The sequence below is a fragment of the Ostrea edulis genome, chromosome 10, assembly GCF_947568905.1.
Source record: "Ostrea edulis chromosome 10, xbOstEdul1.1, whole genome shotgun sequence".
In the NCBI taxonomy this organism is placed as follows: Eukaryota; Metazoa; Mollusca; class Bivalvia; order Ostreida; family Ostreidae; genus Ostrea; species Ostrea edulis.
Genome location: NC_079173.1, coordinates 47,677,642 through 47,697,278, shown reverse-complemented (window position 1 = coordinate 47,697,278; position 19,637 = coordinate 47,677,642). Strand labels below are relative to the sequence as shown.

Genomic DNA, 19,637 nt, shown 5'->3' with positions numbered 1-19,637 from the left:
TTTCAGTGATACACCAAATTTGATGGCTTTTGTTTTCTTTACAAAGATCAGGTCCATCTTAAAAGGCAAATACTACGGGATATCAAAAACCTACATACAGAATGTATCCATCATGCTATTATCTAAATATATATTTCACTCACATTCCATCGTAGTTCTATCTATAATGTGCGAATAAACCGACACATATGAGACAATAAAGGGTAGAAACTTCAATGAGAACGTAAATTCTTTGAATGTATAACCTGATTCATCATTCAGGATCTCTAAATTCAATTCTTCTGCTAGTCCTAATAAGTGATCTTTTTTATGTGACTCCTCGATCCTGTAAAGGCAACTTTAATTCTAGTACTTTCAAACTTTCGAAATTCATGTTGAAAACCGGATATTGATGTGCCTGCGTCGAGTACAACGTAAATGTTGGAATCATGCCGGAATACGGTAACTCGTGTTTTTTGGAAACTTACAGCCTAGCATTCAATGAGTTCTACATCTGTCACAGTGTGAAAACTTCGCTTCTATCGCTAAACTTTCAGCAAAGACGCAGATGTCTGTTTTCATGTTGTCTCACAATGTACTGGAACATCAAACAACATAACGGCAGCCAGTGTACTTTGTTGATTTCTGGAACATCAAACAGCATAACGACAGCCAGTATACTTTGTTGATTTCTGGAACACCAAACAGCATAACGACAGCCAGTGTACTTTGTTGATTTCTGGAACATCAAACAGCATAACGACAGCCAGTGTACTTTGTTGATTTCTGGAACATCAAACAGCATATCGACAGCCAGTGTACTTTGTTGATTTCTGGAACATCAAACAGCATAACGACAGCCAGTGTACTTTGTTGATTTCTGGAACATCAAACAACATAACGACAGCCAGTGTACTTTGTTGATTTGCGTTATAGTGCTGTGTGTTATTTGTTTTACGCAACTGCGAATTATGTATTACATGATAAATATACCATTAATTGTTCTGAGTCATCGCGACTCAACATTTTTTTATTTAATAAATAACTGTGCGCTGGTACAGTTACGCTCTGATGCACGACTGGCTGTGAATCTCATAACGGGGCGTTCTTTAATTTTTGTCATTATTCCTACATCAGATCTGAATTCACGAAGACGTCATGTATTTTATGTACGTGATATCAGCCCAACAGTGTGTTGAGAATACATGACTATGTCAGCCCAACAGTGTGTTGATAATACATGACTATGTCAGCCCATCAGTGTGTTGATAATACATGACTATGTCAGCCCAACAGTGTGTTGATAATACATGACTATGTCAGCCCAACAGTGTGTTGATAATACATGACTATGTCAGCCCAACAGTGTGTTGATAATACATGGCTATGTCAGCCCAACAGTGTGTTGATAATACATGGCTATGTCAGCCCAACAGTGTGTTGAGAATACATGGTTATGTCAGCCCAACAGTGTGTTAAGAATACATAACTATGTCAGCCCAACAGTGTGTTGATAATACATGACTATGTCAGCCCAACAGTGTGTTGATAATACATGGCTATGTCAGCCCAACAGTGTGTTGAGAATACATGGCTATGTCAGCCCAACAGTGTGTTGATAATACATGGCTATGTCAGCCCAACAGTGTGTTGATAATACATGGCTATGTCAGCCCAACAGTGTGTTGATAATACATGGCTATGTCAGCCCAACAGTGTGTTAAGAATACATGGCTATGTCAGCCCAACAGTGTGTTAAGAATACATGGCTATGTCAGCCCAACAGTGTGTTGATAATACATAGCTATGTCAGCCCAACAGTGTGTTAAAAATACATGGCTATGTCAGCTTGTTATAGGAATTTGTGCCCAAAACTTATTATGTCACCTTAATGACGAACTCTTTATTTAAATAAGCTACTGCATGTTTTGTTCAGTTGTGTTTGACGTGCTTTGTTTAATAACAATAAATCATGAGGTATGTAGTTTCCTTAATAGCCTGTCAGCGATTTGGTTTTATGTTATTGTTAGACCAACGACATGATATCTTAAACGAGAATGTGTGAGGTTGAGAATGTGTTTTGTATGTAGCTGCGTTAGAAGGAATGTTTTTGGTGGATAGCAGTGCTATAGTGTGAATGTGTTTTATGTGTAGCTGTGTTATAGTGTGGATGTGTTTTGTGTGTAACTGTGTTGTAGTGTGAATGTGTTTTGTGTGTAACTGTGTTGTAGTGTGGCTGTGTTTTGTGTGTAGCTGTGTTGTAGTGTGGATGTGTTTTGTGTGTAGCTGTGTTATAGTGTGGATGTGTTTTGTCTGTAACTGTGTTATAGTGTGGATGTGTTTTGTGTGTAGCTGTGTTGTAGCGTGAATGTGTTTTGTGTGTAGCTGTGTCAGCATGTGTTCGTGTTTACCATAGACTGGTGTTCGTTACACCTCGTGTGTAGCTGTGTCAGCATGTGTTTATCATAGACTGGTGTTCGTTACACTTCGTGTGTAGCTGTGTCAGCATGTGTTTATCATAGACTGGTGTTCGTTACACCTCGTGTGTAGCTGTGTCAGCATGTGTTTATCATAAACTGATGTTCGTTACACCTCGTGTGTAGCTGTGTCAGCATGTGTTTATCATAGACTGGTGTTCGTTACACCTCGTGTGTAGCTGTGTCAGCATGTGTTGTGTTTATCATAGATTGATGTTCGTTACACCTCGTGTGTAGCTGTGTCAGCATGTGTTTGTGTTTAGCATAGACTGGTGTTCGTTAAACCAACGACTTGTGGTCTGTAGCTGCACTTACACGAGTTCATGTTGGTTATCACTTCATGTTATTGTACGACCGACGACGCTCTGTGTACATTCTGTGTTTACGTATATGCCTCAGCGTTGGTTATAATTTCATGTTTGTTAGATCAACAACATGTTATGTGTACTTGGAGTTGCAGTTCATGATGGCTATGATTCAATGCTATTTCAGTTTTGTTTGCATTTGCGTCAACGTGACTTAAAGTTGGTTATCAAATCACGTTATTGCTAGTCTGATGACGTTTATAATGTATGCTGTTACGAGGACCTGACTGTGTGTTGATGATAAATATTATAATGTTATTGTTAGACCCACGACATGTTGTTAGTTTGTAGAAACTTTAGCTTGACTTCGTCGGGTTATCAGTTGTTCTCTAACGTAAATAACGAGAAACATGAAATGTGAAATATTGTTCACGTACTTCCACACTCATGTGAAGTCATAGGATTTTGCAAAGTCAATGACTTAATGACAGGAACATACATTTTGTTGGAATCTGTTTCAATAGTTATTGCAAAATATCTGGTTAGCCATAAAATATTTCAAAAGTCTTTGTTATATTTGAATAGTTAATGATATGTTTCAAACTATTGAACCCAAAGACAATAACTCTGTTTTGATTAAATTATTTATCAAGTGCATTATGTGATATATTTCCTTTGTTTTTGACAAACATTTTACCAAGGTGATACGGAATCACTATCTCTGTTTTTTCATGAAATTACATAAAATTTTAATTCCGAGTGATTTTGAATAGCTCAGCTGTAATGTGGCAGACTTCAGTTTTTCATGGGGTATACATAATCTGGAAGCTATAAATTTGAAATTATTAAGGAAAGGTATGGATTTTCCCCCATAAATAACTATAACAGATGTACCTCTACTAATATAAACAGAAAAAATGATATGTAAACCATGCTATAAGGAAAATGCGTCCACATTTGTTTCTTTTTTAACATTCTGGAGAATAATGCTAATTCATTAATTTTGCACATATTATTCTAAAACTTGACGAGCATATTGAAAATGACATGTGTTTTAGTTATTGACATGTTTCCCGATAAATAAATGCAATTTAAAAAAATATTTTGTTGTTTTTATATTAAAATAGCAACAAATAACTGTGTCCAATGAATTTCATAAAAACCTACATCGGGGTACATGGCTTTAGTGGTGTATGTAATGAAAATTGATATGGAAATCCTTAACTGTTTTCCCTTTTATCGTTACTCTGAATGTTAATTTATTGATTCCAAAAAAAAAAAGCTACCTAAACCCCAAAAATCCAGGACTATGGACCCACCTTAAGTCATAGAATAACGCTATGTTGATTTAAAGTACGTGAATGGATGACGCAACGATGTTGTGTTATCTTGTGTAAATAATGAAAAAATAAAAGTGTGAGACGTTGTTAGTTATAAGAGTAACGCAATGCTTACTGATCTCTAGTGTGTGATGCTTTCTCTGCGTGAGTGTGTGATATAGTAACGCGACTGTGTTGTGTTTGCTTACGTAAATAAAGTGTCCTAAACATATCTTAAGATGTTACTTCGTGCTAAGATAGATTCGTAAATATGTCCACTGAAGTGTGAGGTATTGTTAAGTCGTAGAATAACGCGATCTTTACTTGACTGAGTGTATGTGCTAGTAACTTCACCATGTTGAGTTCCCTGATGTAAATCTTGAAAACCCGAGCTTTGAGGTGTTCTGTCGTATAATAAGGCAGTGTTTATGTTGTAATAGAAAGTTTTATGTAATAGAGCCAAGGACTGTTGTAATAGAAAGCTTTGTTTTACGTGATGAAACTAAGGACTGTTGTAATATAAAGTTTTATGTGATGAAACTAAGGACTGTTGTAATATAAACTTTTATGTGATGAAACTAAGGACTGTTGTAATATAAACTTTTGTTTTATGTGATGAAACTAAGGACTATTGTAATATAAAGTTTTGTTTTATGTGATGAAACTAAGGACTGTTGTAATATAAAGTTTCATGTGATGAAACTAAGGACTGTTGTAATATAAAGTTTAATGCGATGAAACTAATGACTGTTGTAATAGAAAGTTTTGTAGAACATACCACTATCAACTACATATTTATAGAATTCTATGGTTACGTTTAAAAACAGGGTTGGTAGTGGAAGTATGTTTACCAAAAATAAAAAGTTTGGACTTACAATACAGGTCACGAGTATTCCCCGACGCATGGTGGAAAAGACACGGTGTAAAATGGTCTATATTACATCGTGGGCACGGTGTGGCACGGTGTATGTGTATTTCAAATACACAAGAAGTTCGCCTTATCAATAGTAGTGACAGAATGTCCAACGACTACACATGCACACCTACAATACAGGTCACGAGTATTCCCAGTCGCACGGTGGAAAAGACACGGTGTAAAATGGTCCATATTACGCCGTGGACACGGTGTGGCACGGTGTATGTGTATTTCAAAGAATGTAGGACAGAAAGTCACAGGACAAAAAGTCATAGACAAAAAGTCACGGACAAAATTACCATGGACAAAAAGTCACAATAACAAATTTTGTGAAAGTAGGACAAACTGCCACAAAAAGTCACAGTTTTATAAGAACACAAGATAAAAAGTCACAATTAAAATTTTTATGAAAGTAGAACAAAATATCACAGGAGAAAAAGTCACAGTTGATAGGAAAATAAAAATATTGATTTTTCATATTTGAAAACATATATGTTCTTTTTGTAAAGTTTAAGAAAATATTTATGCAAAATTTATAATTTCTATGAGATTTTGATAATGATTACAAAATTGTTATTGCTTTTATCATATTTATTGTAAAATATTATTTTGATTTTTAAAGAGAGAAAGTTTTTCTTGAGATAAAATAAAAATAAGCTTTATGATCATTTGGTTTAGTACACTACATAGTTATGCTTGTCAAAACAAAATCTGATGGTAGAATTATTGTTGGCTTCCTTTCACTCCAGATTATTTTCAAAATAAGAAGTTAGTGAACTGTCATATAATAATTGCTATATAAACAAGTTTATGATTTTTCCTTTCTTATTATCTAATAATGAACTGAAAGTGCTAAATGTGGCAAAATAAAACACTAATAAGAATTATGACATGTATTCCCTTCTATCCCCCATTCACTGTAGGAAATGCTGGTGTCTGAACAGAAGCTTTAGTGAGCATTTGGGTACCACCTGTTATTGTTAACTTAAAGGTATAGATGGGGTCTCATTTGCTAAGTAATTTCTGTGACTTTTCCTGCCGATTTTGTGACGTGTCCAGCGACGTTTTGTCCTGTGACTTTTTATCCTATGTGATCCAAAGTGATCATTGTGACTTTTTGTCCTGTGACTTTTTGTCCTACGGATTTTGTGACTTTTTGTCCTGTAAATGTTTGTCCTGTGACTTTTTGTCCTGTGACTTTCTGTCCGTATAACATTTCAAATACACAATAAGTTCGCCTTATCTAAGGAGTTAGTCCCTAATATCCCCCGTGTCACACCGTGTCTGTATAGGATCTTAGGGAAATGATATTGAAACCTCGATTTTATGTTAGACGATGGAAATGAACCTATTAGCGGGATTTTAAAATCCTAACTTTTTGATTAAGTAATAGCGGTAAGTTAATATTGTTCATAGACTTTCCCCGTGTGTAATTGTTTTTGAAACTGTCAGTAAATGATGCAGTCAGCTTCAAAGCTTCATCACATTTTTCATCTTGATTACCAGAATGATTTTTTTTTATTTCTCAAAAAATCATATTATGAATGAATTTTGACTATACATGTAACGTGTTTAACTTTGTATACAGATAAAGAAGTCAATCATCGGAAACGTGCTTAGTTCTACACAGAAGAGTTGTAAAATCTGTATATTACATGTATAGATAATACAGTGATAATACAGAAGTAAAATCTGATTTACAAGTTTAGATGAATATCAATCAGTCAAATATTATGGGGAATTAAATTGAATTGGACTACTTAAAACTTGATTGTAATACACGAGGTCCGCGTGCTTCAATGATTGAAATTCGGTCACGGCCTCACGGGAAGCTGAGTTCATGCCTACACAATATGCATGGAGATGGAGATAAGTTGCAAAATTACTGTACATGCACATTCATTGTTACTCGTTGCTAACTCATCAGTTTTATAGATTAACAATTGACAACACAACTAACTATGCGTCATTAAGGGTATATAGGATACCCCTGTAGGATTTTGTAACACTATTTGTAAGAGTTTGAGGCATTCAATAATTGCCGATGTGATCTCTCTCTCTCTCTCTCTCTCTCTCTCTCTCGCGATGTTTTAGATTCAGTAGTGCCTTCATTACATCATGCATCTAAATAAAAAAAAAAGAAATGATTCAATATAAAAATTAAATTAGTGTTGATGATCGATAGGAAATATAAAACAAATGTAATGCAAATCACCAAGGTAAGTTTTGTTATAAAAAAGAATCATGTTTTGGTGTTTTTTTTTGTCATTGACCGATGTTTTCATCCTTCCATATTGATTGCAGAAACGGGGGGTCCCTCCCACTATTGTTGACGACGATATTAAAAATGTATTTGGTCCCCCACCAATTTTGATCACGTACAATGCATGCAATATTTATGCTGAAAGCCACGAATCTAATTCATGTAGCGACCAATCCACTTCACAAATCATCAGGGGATGAGGCTGCTTGAGTTAATTCTCCCCCGCCCCACCCACCACATGTACGAGATTTAGGGTTTTGAAGTTCTGACAAAGGCACAATGTTATGTTGCTATTGTTTTCTTTTTGAATGTTGGACAAGTCAACATGCAGCTCGTCCCCTTTCATATTAATGTAAGTAATGTTAGTACGAGGCTCTGAAATTTGGCAGCTTCGTCATTCAGCGAACAAAAAATGTTTACCAGGACTGTTTATTTTAGTTAATCTATGTATAGTGATCTATGTATAAGTTGTATATTACATGTATGGATAATACAGTGATCTATGTATAAGTTGTATATTACATGTATAGATGATTCAGTGAGCTATGTATAAGTTGTATATTACATGTATAGATGATTCATTGATCTATGTATAAGTTGTATATTACATGTATAGATAAAACAGTGATGTATGTATACGTTGTATATTACATGCATAGATAATACAGTGATCTATGTATAAGTTGTATATTACATGTATAGATAAAACAGTGATCTATGTATAAGTTGTATATTACATGTATAGATGATACAGTGATCTATGTATAAGTTGTATATTACATGTATAGATGATACAGTGATCTATGTATAAGTTGTATATTACATGCATAGCTGATACAGTGATCTATGCATAAGTTGTATATTACATGTATAGATGATACAGTGATCTATGTATAAGTTGTATATTACATGTATAGATGATACAGTGATCTATGTATAAGTTGTATATTACATGTATAGATGATACAGTGATCTATGTATAAGTTGTATATTACATGTATAGATAAAACAGTGATCTATGTATAAGTTGTATATTACATGTATAGATAATACAGTGATCTATGTATAAGTTGTATATTACATGTATAGATGATACAGTGATCTATGTATAAGTTGTATATTACGTGTATAGATAATACAGTGATCTATGTATAAGTTGTATATTACATGTAGAGATAATACAGTGATCTATGTATAAGTTGTATATTACATGTATAGATGATACAGTGATCTATGTATAAGTTGTATATTACATGCATAGCTGATACAGTGATCTATGCATAAGTTGTATATTACATGTATAGATGATACAGTGATCTATGTATAAGTTGTATATTACATGTATAGATGATACAGTGATCTATGTATAAGTTGTATATTACATGTATAGATGATACAGTGATCTATGTATAAGTTGTATATTACGTGTATAGATGATACAGTGATCTATGTATAAGTTGTATATTACATGTATAGATGATACAGTGATCTATGTATAAGTTGTATATTACATGTATAGATAAAACAGTGATCTATGTATAAGTTGTATATTACATGTATAGATAATACAGTGATCTATGTATAAGTTGTATATTACATGTATAGATGATACAGTGATCTATGTATAAGTTGTATATTACGTGTATAGATAATACAGTGATCTATGTATAAGTTGTATATTACATGTAGAGATAATACAGTGATCTATGTATAAGTTGTATATTACATGTATAGATGATACAGTGATCTATGTATAAGTTGTATATTACATGTATAGATGATACAGTGATCTATGTATAAGTTGTATATTACATGTATAGATAAAACAGTGATCTATGTATAAGTTGTATATTACATGTATAGATGATACAGTGATCTATGTATAAGTTGTATATTACATGTATATATTATACAGTGATATATGTATAAGTTGTATATTACATGTATGGATAATACAGTGATCTATGTATAAGTTGTATATTACATGTATAGATGATACAGTGATCTATGTATAAGTTGTATATTACATGTATAGATGATACAGTGATCTATGTATACGTTGTATATGCAGATTCGAAGGGTTTTTTTCGCCAGGATAGAACTAGTGGGGGTCGCGTGTATTTGCTGTTTGACTTCTAACATATTGGGTCAGCGTTTATCTGTCGTTTGATTTCTAACATATTGGGTCAGCGTTTATCTGTTGTTTGACTTCTAACATATTGTGTCAGCGTGTATTTGTTGTTTGACTTCTAACATATTGGGTCACCGTGTATTTGTTATTTGACTTCTAACATATTGGGTCAGCTTTGTAGCAGATTTGGTCGGGTCGCTTGAATTTGTTGTTTGACTTCTAACATATTGAGTCAGCGTGTATTTGTTATTTGACTTCTAACATATTGGGTCAGCGTGTATTTGTTATTTGACTTCTAACATATTGGGTCAGCGTGGTAGCAGATCTCGATCAAGTCTATCGTGAACCGACTCGATGTCATGCTTTCAGCAATAAGTCAAACAATTCTGTTAATTTCAGTTACACGGATTAGCTAAGTATTGTGACAAAGACCCTCGGAATTTGCATGGAATATACAAGTTATACACATATCCTAAATATACCACCATAAATTACGCTGTGCTTTCATTCTAAAAAAAACCAGAAACCTCATAGCGTTCCTGGTTCTATAGAGTATTTGTGTCTTCTGCATCCATTGCTCCCCTGTGACAATTCCTGGATCCACCCATATATTGTGATTATTATCTACATATTTGTGTTTTAATAATCAATGTATTTAATATATATATTCAATCTTGAAGGATCGACACTAGGATCTCGTGGAACATTGCTTTATTTCTCGACTTGATTGGAAAAGACAGCTATCAACCCATGGAAAAACCCAAATGACACGAAATAAAAGCAAGACACCCGCTGCAAAACATGATATTTTCCAAAATTATTCTATACAGACAAAGTCTTTAGCAAAAACCGAAATGAAATTTCTGATAAATTTAAAACTGTATAGATCTGCAATGTTATGAAATCTAAATGTGGCGTTTAAATGGAATTGTAATAGGCACACTCACGCTTCAGTGAGTTCAGTCGATTACACGACACAGTTACACACCTGGTTGCGGATCAATGACCTACTAAAACTACCCAAGCAGCCGCCATTATCGTGAACTGGGGAATGCGGAAGAGTCATTGAAAAGTTTGTACAAGACATTGTTTACGTGTAACTGATCTACTGGATATCTCACAGGACGCTGAGTTGTCCTTTATTTAAAACAAAACATTCAATTAGTGGTACACGTGACTAAGGTGGAGCCATTCAACGATCTGCCTGCAAATGACTGTTCTTCAAAATGCCCCCTGACCCGCAAAAGTAAGTTACCTGGTAAATATAAATCATGGGGCGCTGTATGTTTTATTTTTTATATTCAAATACACTATAACTTATGTAACGTGTTTTTATTTATATAAAACAGCGTGAATACTACCGTAATGATTTAGTACGTTTTGACACCGTGACCAACAACATGCATGACGTCACCGTGTATACAGATACATAAGTACAGCTTCATGTACCCCCGGCATGTACATAATTAGAATTTATTTAATGTAGATCAAATCAATGCATTTTAATCCAAATGTATAGATGACAGAAATCAAATGCTGAATGGTAAAACTGGATGAATATGGTTGTTCTACAACTATTAAATTTATATCAGGGGCGGATCCAGGATCCAGGAATTGCTGTTAGGGGGTGCAATTTTTTGAGACAGGGGGTCTGGGGATCAACGAGGCGAATTCCCTGAAAGCCCCTAGAGTTTAAAGATTTTATAGGACAAGAAATATGTCTCCTATGCACTCATGTTTACTATTCTCTATCATTTTTTGATAAGATGAAATTGATAAAATTGTTCAAATTTTAAGAATTTTTGGAAAATGTGTAAAAAAAAAAAGTTCCCCTAATAAAAGTAATTCAATAGATAAACACATTTTGTCTTTTTATTTTTCCGAGAGTCACAGACACTTGTTTCTGTAAATAACTTACGACCTCTGAGGTCATACAGAAACAAGTGTCTGTGCTGAGAGTGAGTGAAATTATTTATTCTTCTATCGTTTACTATTTTTCTAAACAAGAAATTACGATTTACTTTAAATTTGAAAAAAAAAACGTCAGTGGGCGGCTGTGTTAAACTTCGCTTTCTTACACCTTTAATTTGCTTTATTGTGTCTTTTAAATCCGTGTGACATGTATTACGCCTTTTTTCGCGTTACCACGCCTTTCTTTTCGTTATAATACCTTTATTTTGCGTTGCTACGTCTAAGATTCGCGTTATTACACCTTTCTATCGCATTATTACACCTTTTAAAATATTTCCTTTTGTTTCAAATGACCCAAGTAGGTTTTAGTAAATACCGCTTCAAAGAGCAAGGTACGGCTTATGCACAGTCGGAAGAAAATCATCTTCACAATGCCAAAGTTTTGTGATTACGCACCCTCCCTATTTGTGTGGCGGGTACCTTGACATTCTGGGAATGGAGGAAAAGTAAAACTGATATGCGAGTTCTTATTAATGAATAAACACATTTTTTTTTCTGCGGAAATGGAGTTTTATTGACTTTATTATTATAATTGGCCGACCCATTATATAAGTTTGGAGAAGTCGCCTGCGTTTTTGCGGGACTGGTGTCTGTTACCATGAACATTAAATGTTCTAATAAAGAATTATACGGTGGTATATTTAGGACATGCAATTTTTTTTTACTTCTTATTTTGGGAAATATTATGTCGTTTGCACGAGATATTATCTCGTTCGCACGACATAATATCTCGTTTGCATGGCATAATATCTCGTTTACACGAGATAATTATCTCGTTCGCATGACTTATTTTCTCGTTCGCACGACTTATTATATCGTGCGAACGACATAATTTCCTTATTTTTAAAAAACTTTTTGTTGTGTGTAGTCATTTTTAAATACCAATCAGGACTGTATATGTCTTTGATATGAAGCTCCTCTGTGTGATCATGAAAACTCAAATGATAATATAAAGGGTTTTGACTACAAACTTTCAACTTTCTATAATTGTGTTTTGAATTAAATATTTACATATGTTTTGCAGTAGGTGCAATATGCTTTCTGGATGACTGATACCCTTTTTTATGTTATCATGTATCATTGCTTTAAAGTCTTCAATACCCAATGGCTCTAACAAGATCTAGAAAGTCCTAACTCAGGGAATTTTACATTGTAAGGGGATAATTTCATACTCAAACAAGGTTAAGTTTAACCATGAGTGAGGTGTGCAAAAACCCAAGCGAGACTCATTTTAAATTAGTTACCAAGTTGTATATTCCTGTTGTGTTGGCTTCCAAAATACATGTAATGAAATACAGAAAATGTGTTGTTTTGTGTGAAATAATCTGACAAGAACTTATGTGTCTGGGATGTATCTCACTTGTAACTCAACAAATGATAGTCAAATTTTGGTTATGTAAAATAGAAACATTTTCAAGTTAGTTAAGCATTGTAAACACTAAAAATGAAAAAAATACAATTTTAAAAAAATCAGCTCAAATCGTTGACACGCCCCTTTAATGACACCCCCCCCCCCCACTTAATTCGTTCATCGCCGGATTGGATTAACATGTCTCTAAATTTCACCAGCCCTCACGGTGTAATTCTCTCGTGCTTTTAAAGAAAGGAATTCTTTGGAACACCTTTTCTGAAAATATCTAGTTGTTACACTTCCCCCAACATTCCCGGCCCATAAATTTGGTGCCTACACAACTACAGGAAATTAAGTTTTACTTGGGGCTATATACTGTTAATACAGGATATATTTCCAAAAGAACCATCGAGTTAGTCATGTTCTAAGGTGTAGCGTAGGGCTACAATTAAGAATCACAGTTTTAAATGCGAATATAAAGGGAAAATCTGTAAAAGTATTATCCTCGAAAACAATAGTGCAATGGCTAGTCATATTGATTTTCAAGCATCCCATGGTAGTGAACATGTTGGTCAGTTCAACCCCCCCCCCTCATCAGAAGTAGAAATATCTTTTAAAATAGTCATTCCAAAACAGAATTCAGTTAAGTTTGTTCAAGTTAGGGGCCCTTGTGGTAGGGTGGGTCCAAAAAAGGAAATCAAAGCTTTACATTGGAATATGCAGAAAATTTATTTAAACAGTATTTTCAGGAATAGCAGATTCAAACTAAATCATATCCTAATGCAAATGTTACCAAGTTGTGTGAACTCAATTTGTCATGTCTTTTTTACCAAAGTGTGTGTGTGTGTGGGTGGGGGGGGGGGGGCATTGTTTTTTTTTCTCTCTGGATGTCTGTCTCTCCACATTTCTAACTTTGTTCATAACTTCTGAATGGTGAATGATAAGGCCCTCTTATTCCATATGTGCATTCTTTGTGATAAAACCCTTTTATAGCAAATTTATTTTTGACCCTGACTGAAAATATTGGTGTCCCTTTAAGAAAACCTAACATGTTTAATATTTCCTGACCCTTTCAAGATAGAACTTGCATGTTTTCTATATACATATAGATATCCTTTAGCAAGACCTTAAAGAAAGGCTTACTGTTAAGAAAACCTAACGTACTCAATGTTTCCCAATACCAGTTAAGATAGAGCTTTCTTATGTTTTCCATACTTGTAGATATCCTATGGAAAGACGTTTCATTTCAAAGAATGATATTTGACTTTGTTACCTTGACTTTCTCCACAATAACAAGGTCATATTATTTTCGTTTTGGTATCGATGTATCCCTATGTTTTGTGAATTCAATTTTGGTTTTGTCATGACCCTTTAGGGCTAAGGTTGGGTCTACTATATGATAAAAAAAGCTTAGAAAAAAAAAACAATAACCGCTTAACAACAACAGGATCAGGGTGACTCAGGTGAGCGATGTGTGTCATGGTGCCTCTTGTTTATGCAGAAAAGGGGTCAATTAAAATTATTCAGTAAATTATGTAGATCTATTTAAATGTATTAATTACATGATGGGAATATTTATATCCAAAATGATGTAACTCTTGGAATATGCATTACGTAAAAATGAATGTAAATTCAATGATTGCTACTTTCCAGTTCCTCTAGCTTTATACTGTTTGTTTGATTTCAGATTGTATTCCTAAAGACCCCGACTCTCCACATCATGGACACACTAGGACCCAGCACTCAGCTAAAAGTACGACAATGTTCTCAATGTCAAGGGGACACCGAATTCTGCTGTAAAACATGTAAACGTGATCTGTGTTTACAGTGTAAAAAGAAACATGTTACAGAAAATAACACCAAATATCACAATGTAGTGTTCTATATAACTCGTCATACCGAGAGGAATTTTACCACACAGTGTAAACTACGACAGTGTTCTCAATGTCAGGGGGACACTGAGTTCTACTGTAACACATGTAAACGTGATCTGTGTTTACAGTGTAAAGAGAAGCATGTCATTGATCTAGATACCATATATCATGATGTTTTGAGTTACCGTGAGAAGTTTAATCGTTTCCCTTTACGAGAGACCTATGTCAGACATCCAAACAGAAAATACAGAATGTTTTGTGATCAGTGTAACTTTTCCGTGTGTAAGCGCTGTACAAACCATAGAACACACGCGCTGGTGGATCTTAGAACAGTCTATCAAACAAAGCGACAACAACACAGAGAAATCATTGACAACATCAGAAGTGAGACTCTCTATAACTGTCGTGTTCTCCTGGCAGGACTCCAAACTGATATCCAAACTTGTCCCCCACAAATCTGTCACCGTCAATCACAGATGTCAACAAAAGCCCAGAGACTGAAGGATCTGATTGACACTGTGGTATGTGATGTTAAAACAAGATACCGAGGTTTATTGATTGATAGAATACAACAACAGAAGAGAAAAATGAACAGACAACTTGTTCACCTACAGAACTATGAAGACAGATATGAACAATCAGCAAACAGAGCGGTACAATTCCTCTTGTTTATAAAGACCAGTCGTGTCCCCCAGATAAAGAACAGTCCTAGTCAGTTATTGAGTGTCATCACAGAAATCCAAATGACAACAGGAAAACGACAAGTAGGAATAGACGAGTGTGTGAAACTGATGTCCACACCTGTATTACACACGTCTGTCTGTGTGACAGGTGTTAGACGTGTGTTACACATATCTCGTGTGATGTCAGACCGGGTCTGGGTCTCTCATTACAATCTCATCTTGACAGACACAACAGGAGACACTATACACCGTGTGACAGATATAGGATGGTATACAGGAGTACACACAGTGAACAGTTCTGGTGAACTGATTTATATAGACAGTGATTATAACATCAACAAACTGTGTACAGACAATAAAACAGTCACCAGACTGATACAGAGAACATCACCATGGTATCCACGGTGTGTGTACTGCTCCCCGTCCACTGGAGATCTGATGGTGGCGATGTGTAACACTGATACAGAGACAGCCAAGGTAACCCGGTACAACAGTAGTGGTCAACACATCCTGACCATTGAACACGACAACACAGGTCACACGCTGTATAGTGGTCCTCTCTTTATCACAGAGAATAATAACGGTGATATCATTGTGTCTGACTGGATTAATTCTAAATGTGGTGTTGTAGTGGTGACAGAGCGCGGGGGGAGACATCGATTCTCCTACACAGAACCTCCATCAGGATCATCACTAACACCACTAGGAATCTGTACAGACGCGCTGTCACACATCCTGGTGTGTGATGTTTACACTGACACAGTACAGATGATTGACAAGGACGGTCACTTCCTGTCTCTGTTACTGACACGACAACACGGGGTAAACAGACCACACAGCCTGAACTATGATGATAAAACTCACCTTCTCTGGGTCGGATCAGGGGACACCAACACAGTGTCTGTATATAGATATCTACAGAGGAGGTACTCTCTGACTGGTAAGTACTAGTAGTACTGTAGTTTATTGTACTATATCAGTCAATATAAAAACACATGTTAATTACAGTGTGGAATATGATTAGATGCATTGTTTAGTTTTAATTACAGTGTGGGTTATAATTAGAGGTAGTGTTTAGTTTTAATTGCAGTGTGGGCTATAATTAGAGGTGGTGTTTAGTTTTAATTACAGTGTGGGTTATAATTAGAGGTAGTGTTTAGTTTTAATTACAGAGTGGGTTATAATTAGAGGTAGTCTTTGGTTTTATAATTACAGTGTGGGTTATAATTAGAGGTAGTGTTTAGTTTTAATTGCAGTGTGGGCTATAATTAGAGGTGGTGTTTAGTTTTAATTACATTGTGGGTTATAATTAGAGGTAGTGTTTAGTTTTAATTACAGAGTGGGTTATACTTAGAGGTAGTCTTTGGTTTTATAATTACAGTGTGGGTTATAATTAGAGGTAAAGTTTAGTGTTAATTACAGTGTGTGTTGTAATTATAGAGTTGGTGTTTAGTTTTCATTAACATGATTAATCAGTGTGGGTTATAATTAGATGTAGTGTTAAGTTTTAATTACAGTGTGGGTTATAATTAGATGTAGTGTTAAGTTTTAATAACAGTGTGGGTTATAATAAGAGGTAGTGTTTAGTTTTAATTATAGTGTGGTTTATAAATACAGGTAGTGTTTAGTTTTAATTACAGTGTGGGTTATAATTAGATATAGTGTTTGGTTTTAATTACAGTTTGTGTTATAAATAGAGGTAAAGTTTAGTGTTAATTACAGTGTGTGTTGTAATTATAGAGTTAGTGTTTAGTTTTCATTAACATGATTAATCAGTGTGGGTTATAATAAGAGGTAGTGTTTAGTTTTAATTATAGTGTGGTTTATAAATACAGGTAGTGTTTAGTTTTAATTACAGTGTGGGTTATAATTAGATATAGTGTTTGGTTTTAATTACAGTTTGTGTTTTAAATAGAGGTAAAGTTTAGTGTTAATTACAGTGTGTGTTGTAATTATAGAGTTAGTGTTTAGTTTTCATTAACATGATTAATCAGTGTGGGTTATAATTAGAGGTAGTGTTTAGTGTTAATTACAGTGTGGGTTATGATTTGAGGAAGTGCTTATTTTAATTACAGTGTGGGTTATAAATAGATGTAGTGTTTAATTTTAATTATAGTCTGGGTTATAAATTTATAGAGGTAGTGCTTAGTTTTAATTGCAGTGTGGGTTATAATTAGAAGTAGTGATTAGTTTTAATTACAGTCTGGGCTATAATTAGAGGTAATGTTTAATTTTAATTACAGTGTGGGCTATAATTAAAGGTAGTGTTTAGTTTTAATTACAGTGTGGGTTATAAATAAAGGTAGTGTTTAGTTTCAATTACACTGTAGGTTATAATTAGAAGTAGTGTTTAGTTTTAATTACAGTGTGGGTTATAATTAGAGGTAGTGTTTAGTTTTAATTACAGTGTGGGTTATAAATAAAGGTAGTGTTTAGTTTTAATTACACTGTAGGTTATAATTAGAGGTAGTGTTTAGTTTTAATTACAGTGTGGGTTATAATTAAAGGTTGTGTTTAGTTTTAATTACACTGTGGGTTATAATTAGAAGTATTGTTTAGTTTTAATTACAGTGTGGGTTATAATTAAAGGTAGTGTTTAGTTTTAATTACAGTATAGGTTATAAATAGAGGTAGTGTTTATTTTTAATTACAGTGTGGGTTTTAGTTAGAGGTAGTGTTTAATTTTAATTATAATGTGGGTTATAATTAGAGGTAATGCTTAGTTTTAATTACACTGTGGGATATAATTAGTGGTAAAGTTTAGCAACAAGTTGTGGGGGGGGGGGTATACTGGAATCGGGTTGTCCGTCTGTTCGTCCGTCTGTAGATGCAATGGTTTCCGGGCTCTAAAGCATTATCCTTTCCACCTACAGTCACCATATCATACATATGGACTACCCATGGGATGAAGATGTTCCCTATCGATTTTGGGATCAAAAGGTCAAAGGTCAAGCGCACTGAACATCTAAGTAGCAATATGGTTTCCAGGCTCTAAAGGGTTATTCTTTCCACCTACAGTCACCATATCATAGATATGGACTACCCATAGGATGAAGATGTTCCCTATCGATTTTGGGGTCAAAAGGTCAAAGGTCAAGTGCACTGGACATCGAAGTAGCAATATGGTTTCCGGGCTCTAAAGCATTATCCTTTCCACCTACAGTCACCATATCATGCATATGGACTACCCATGGGATGAAGATGTTACCTGTCGATTTTGGGGTCAAAAGGTCAAAGGTCAAGCGCACTGGACATCGAAGTAGCAATATGGTTTCCATTTAAATTCTTTAATGGCTTTTTTCATCGCATGGATATCCTGTGTTCTTAGATACATTTTGAATCATAATACTGAAGTTTTACCTATTACCAACACCCTTTGGGAGATTGGGGTAAGCGGGGGGTATTCTTGGTGAGCATTGCTCACAGTACCTCTTGTTACAGTCTGGGTTATAAATTTATAGAGAGTGTTTAGTTTTAATTACAGTGTGGGTTATGATTAGAGGTAGTGTTTAGTTTTAATTACAGTGTGGGTTATAATTAGAGGTAGTGTTTAGTGTTAATTACAGTGCAGGATATAAATAGTGGTAATTAATGTTCAGTTTTAATTACAATGTGTTATGATTAGAGGTTGTGCTTAGTTTTAATTACAGTGTGGGTTATAATTAGAGGTAGTGTTTAGTTTTAATTACAGTGTAGGTTATAAATAGAGGTAGTGATTACAGTGCAGAATATAAATAGTGGTAATTAATGTTCAGTTTTAATTACAATGTGTTATGATTAGAGGTTGTGCTTAGTTTTAATTACAGTGTGGGTTGTAATTAAATTTAGTGATTAGTTTTATTTACATTGTGAGTTACAATCAGAGTTAGTGTTTAATTTTAATTATGCTCCCCGAAAAATTTCAGGATCATTGTTTAGAATTTTTTGTTTTCTTCAGCTAAATTTATCAATTTAAGAATGATAAAAATGATTATTTTTCGCAGCTGTCAAGAATGTAAATATCAGTGATATCAACACAGCTCTGGCTTGTGACATGTTGTATATTTCTGTAAAATGTTGTGTATTTCTGTAAAATGTTGTGTATTTCCGTGGAATGGCGTTAATTTCTGCAGCAGGTGTGGACAAAATCTACATTGTGTACTGTTTGACATTTAACATGTACATTACACCCAGTCTCTGTGTTGAATAGGTCTCATGATTTTAGGGGTTCTATAGCTTACAAATCTGATTAATGAGTAAATTCACAGATTTTGATGAATCCCCCCTCCAAAACACTGTGATTGTTGTCAAATACTAATGATAGAGTGTTTCTACTGGTTATTTCAAAATGAAAGTGTTCATGTGACTTTAAATGTAGATTTATCAAAG

At 34.4% G+C, this 19,637-nt stretch overlaps 1 protein-coding gene across 1 annotated transcript in view; it reads left to right on the top strand.

Moving 5' to 3' along the window:
- The first annotated feature begins 12,652 nt into the window (after positions 1 to 12,652).
- Positions 12,653 to 19,637, top strand: part of LOC130050823 (protein PFC0760c-like) — a 101,766-nt gene continuing 94,781 nt past the window's right edge. The window contains exon 1 of the mRNA XM_056151576.1: positions 12,653 to 16,209. Coding sequence (XP_056007551.1) covers positions 14,433 to 16,209 — 1,777 coding nt within the window. The 5' untranslated portion in view covers positions 12,653 to 14,432. The remainder of the gene's footprint in view (positions 16,210 to 19,637) is intronic.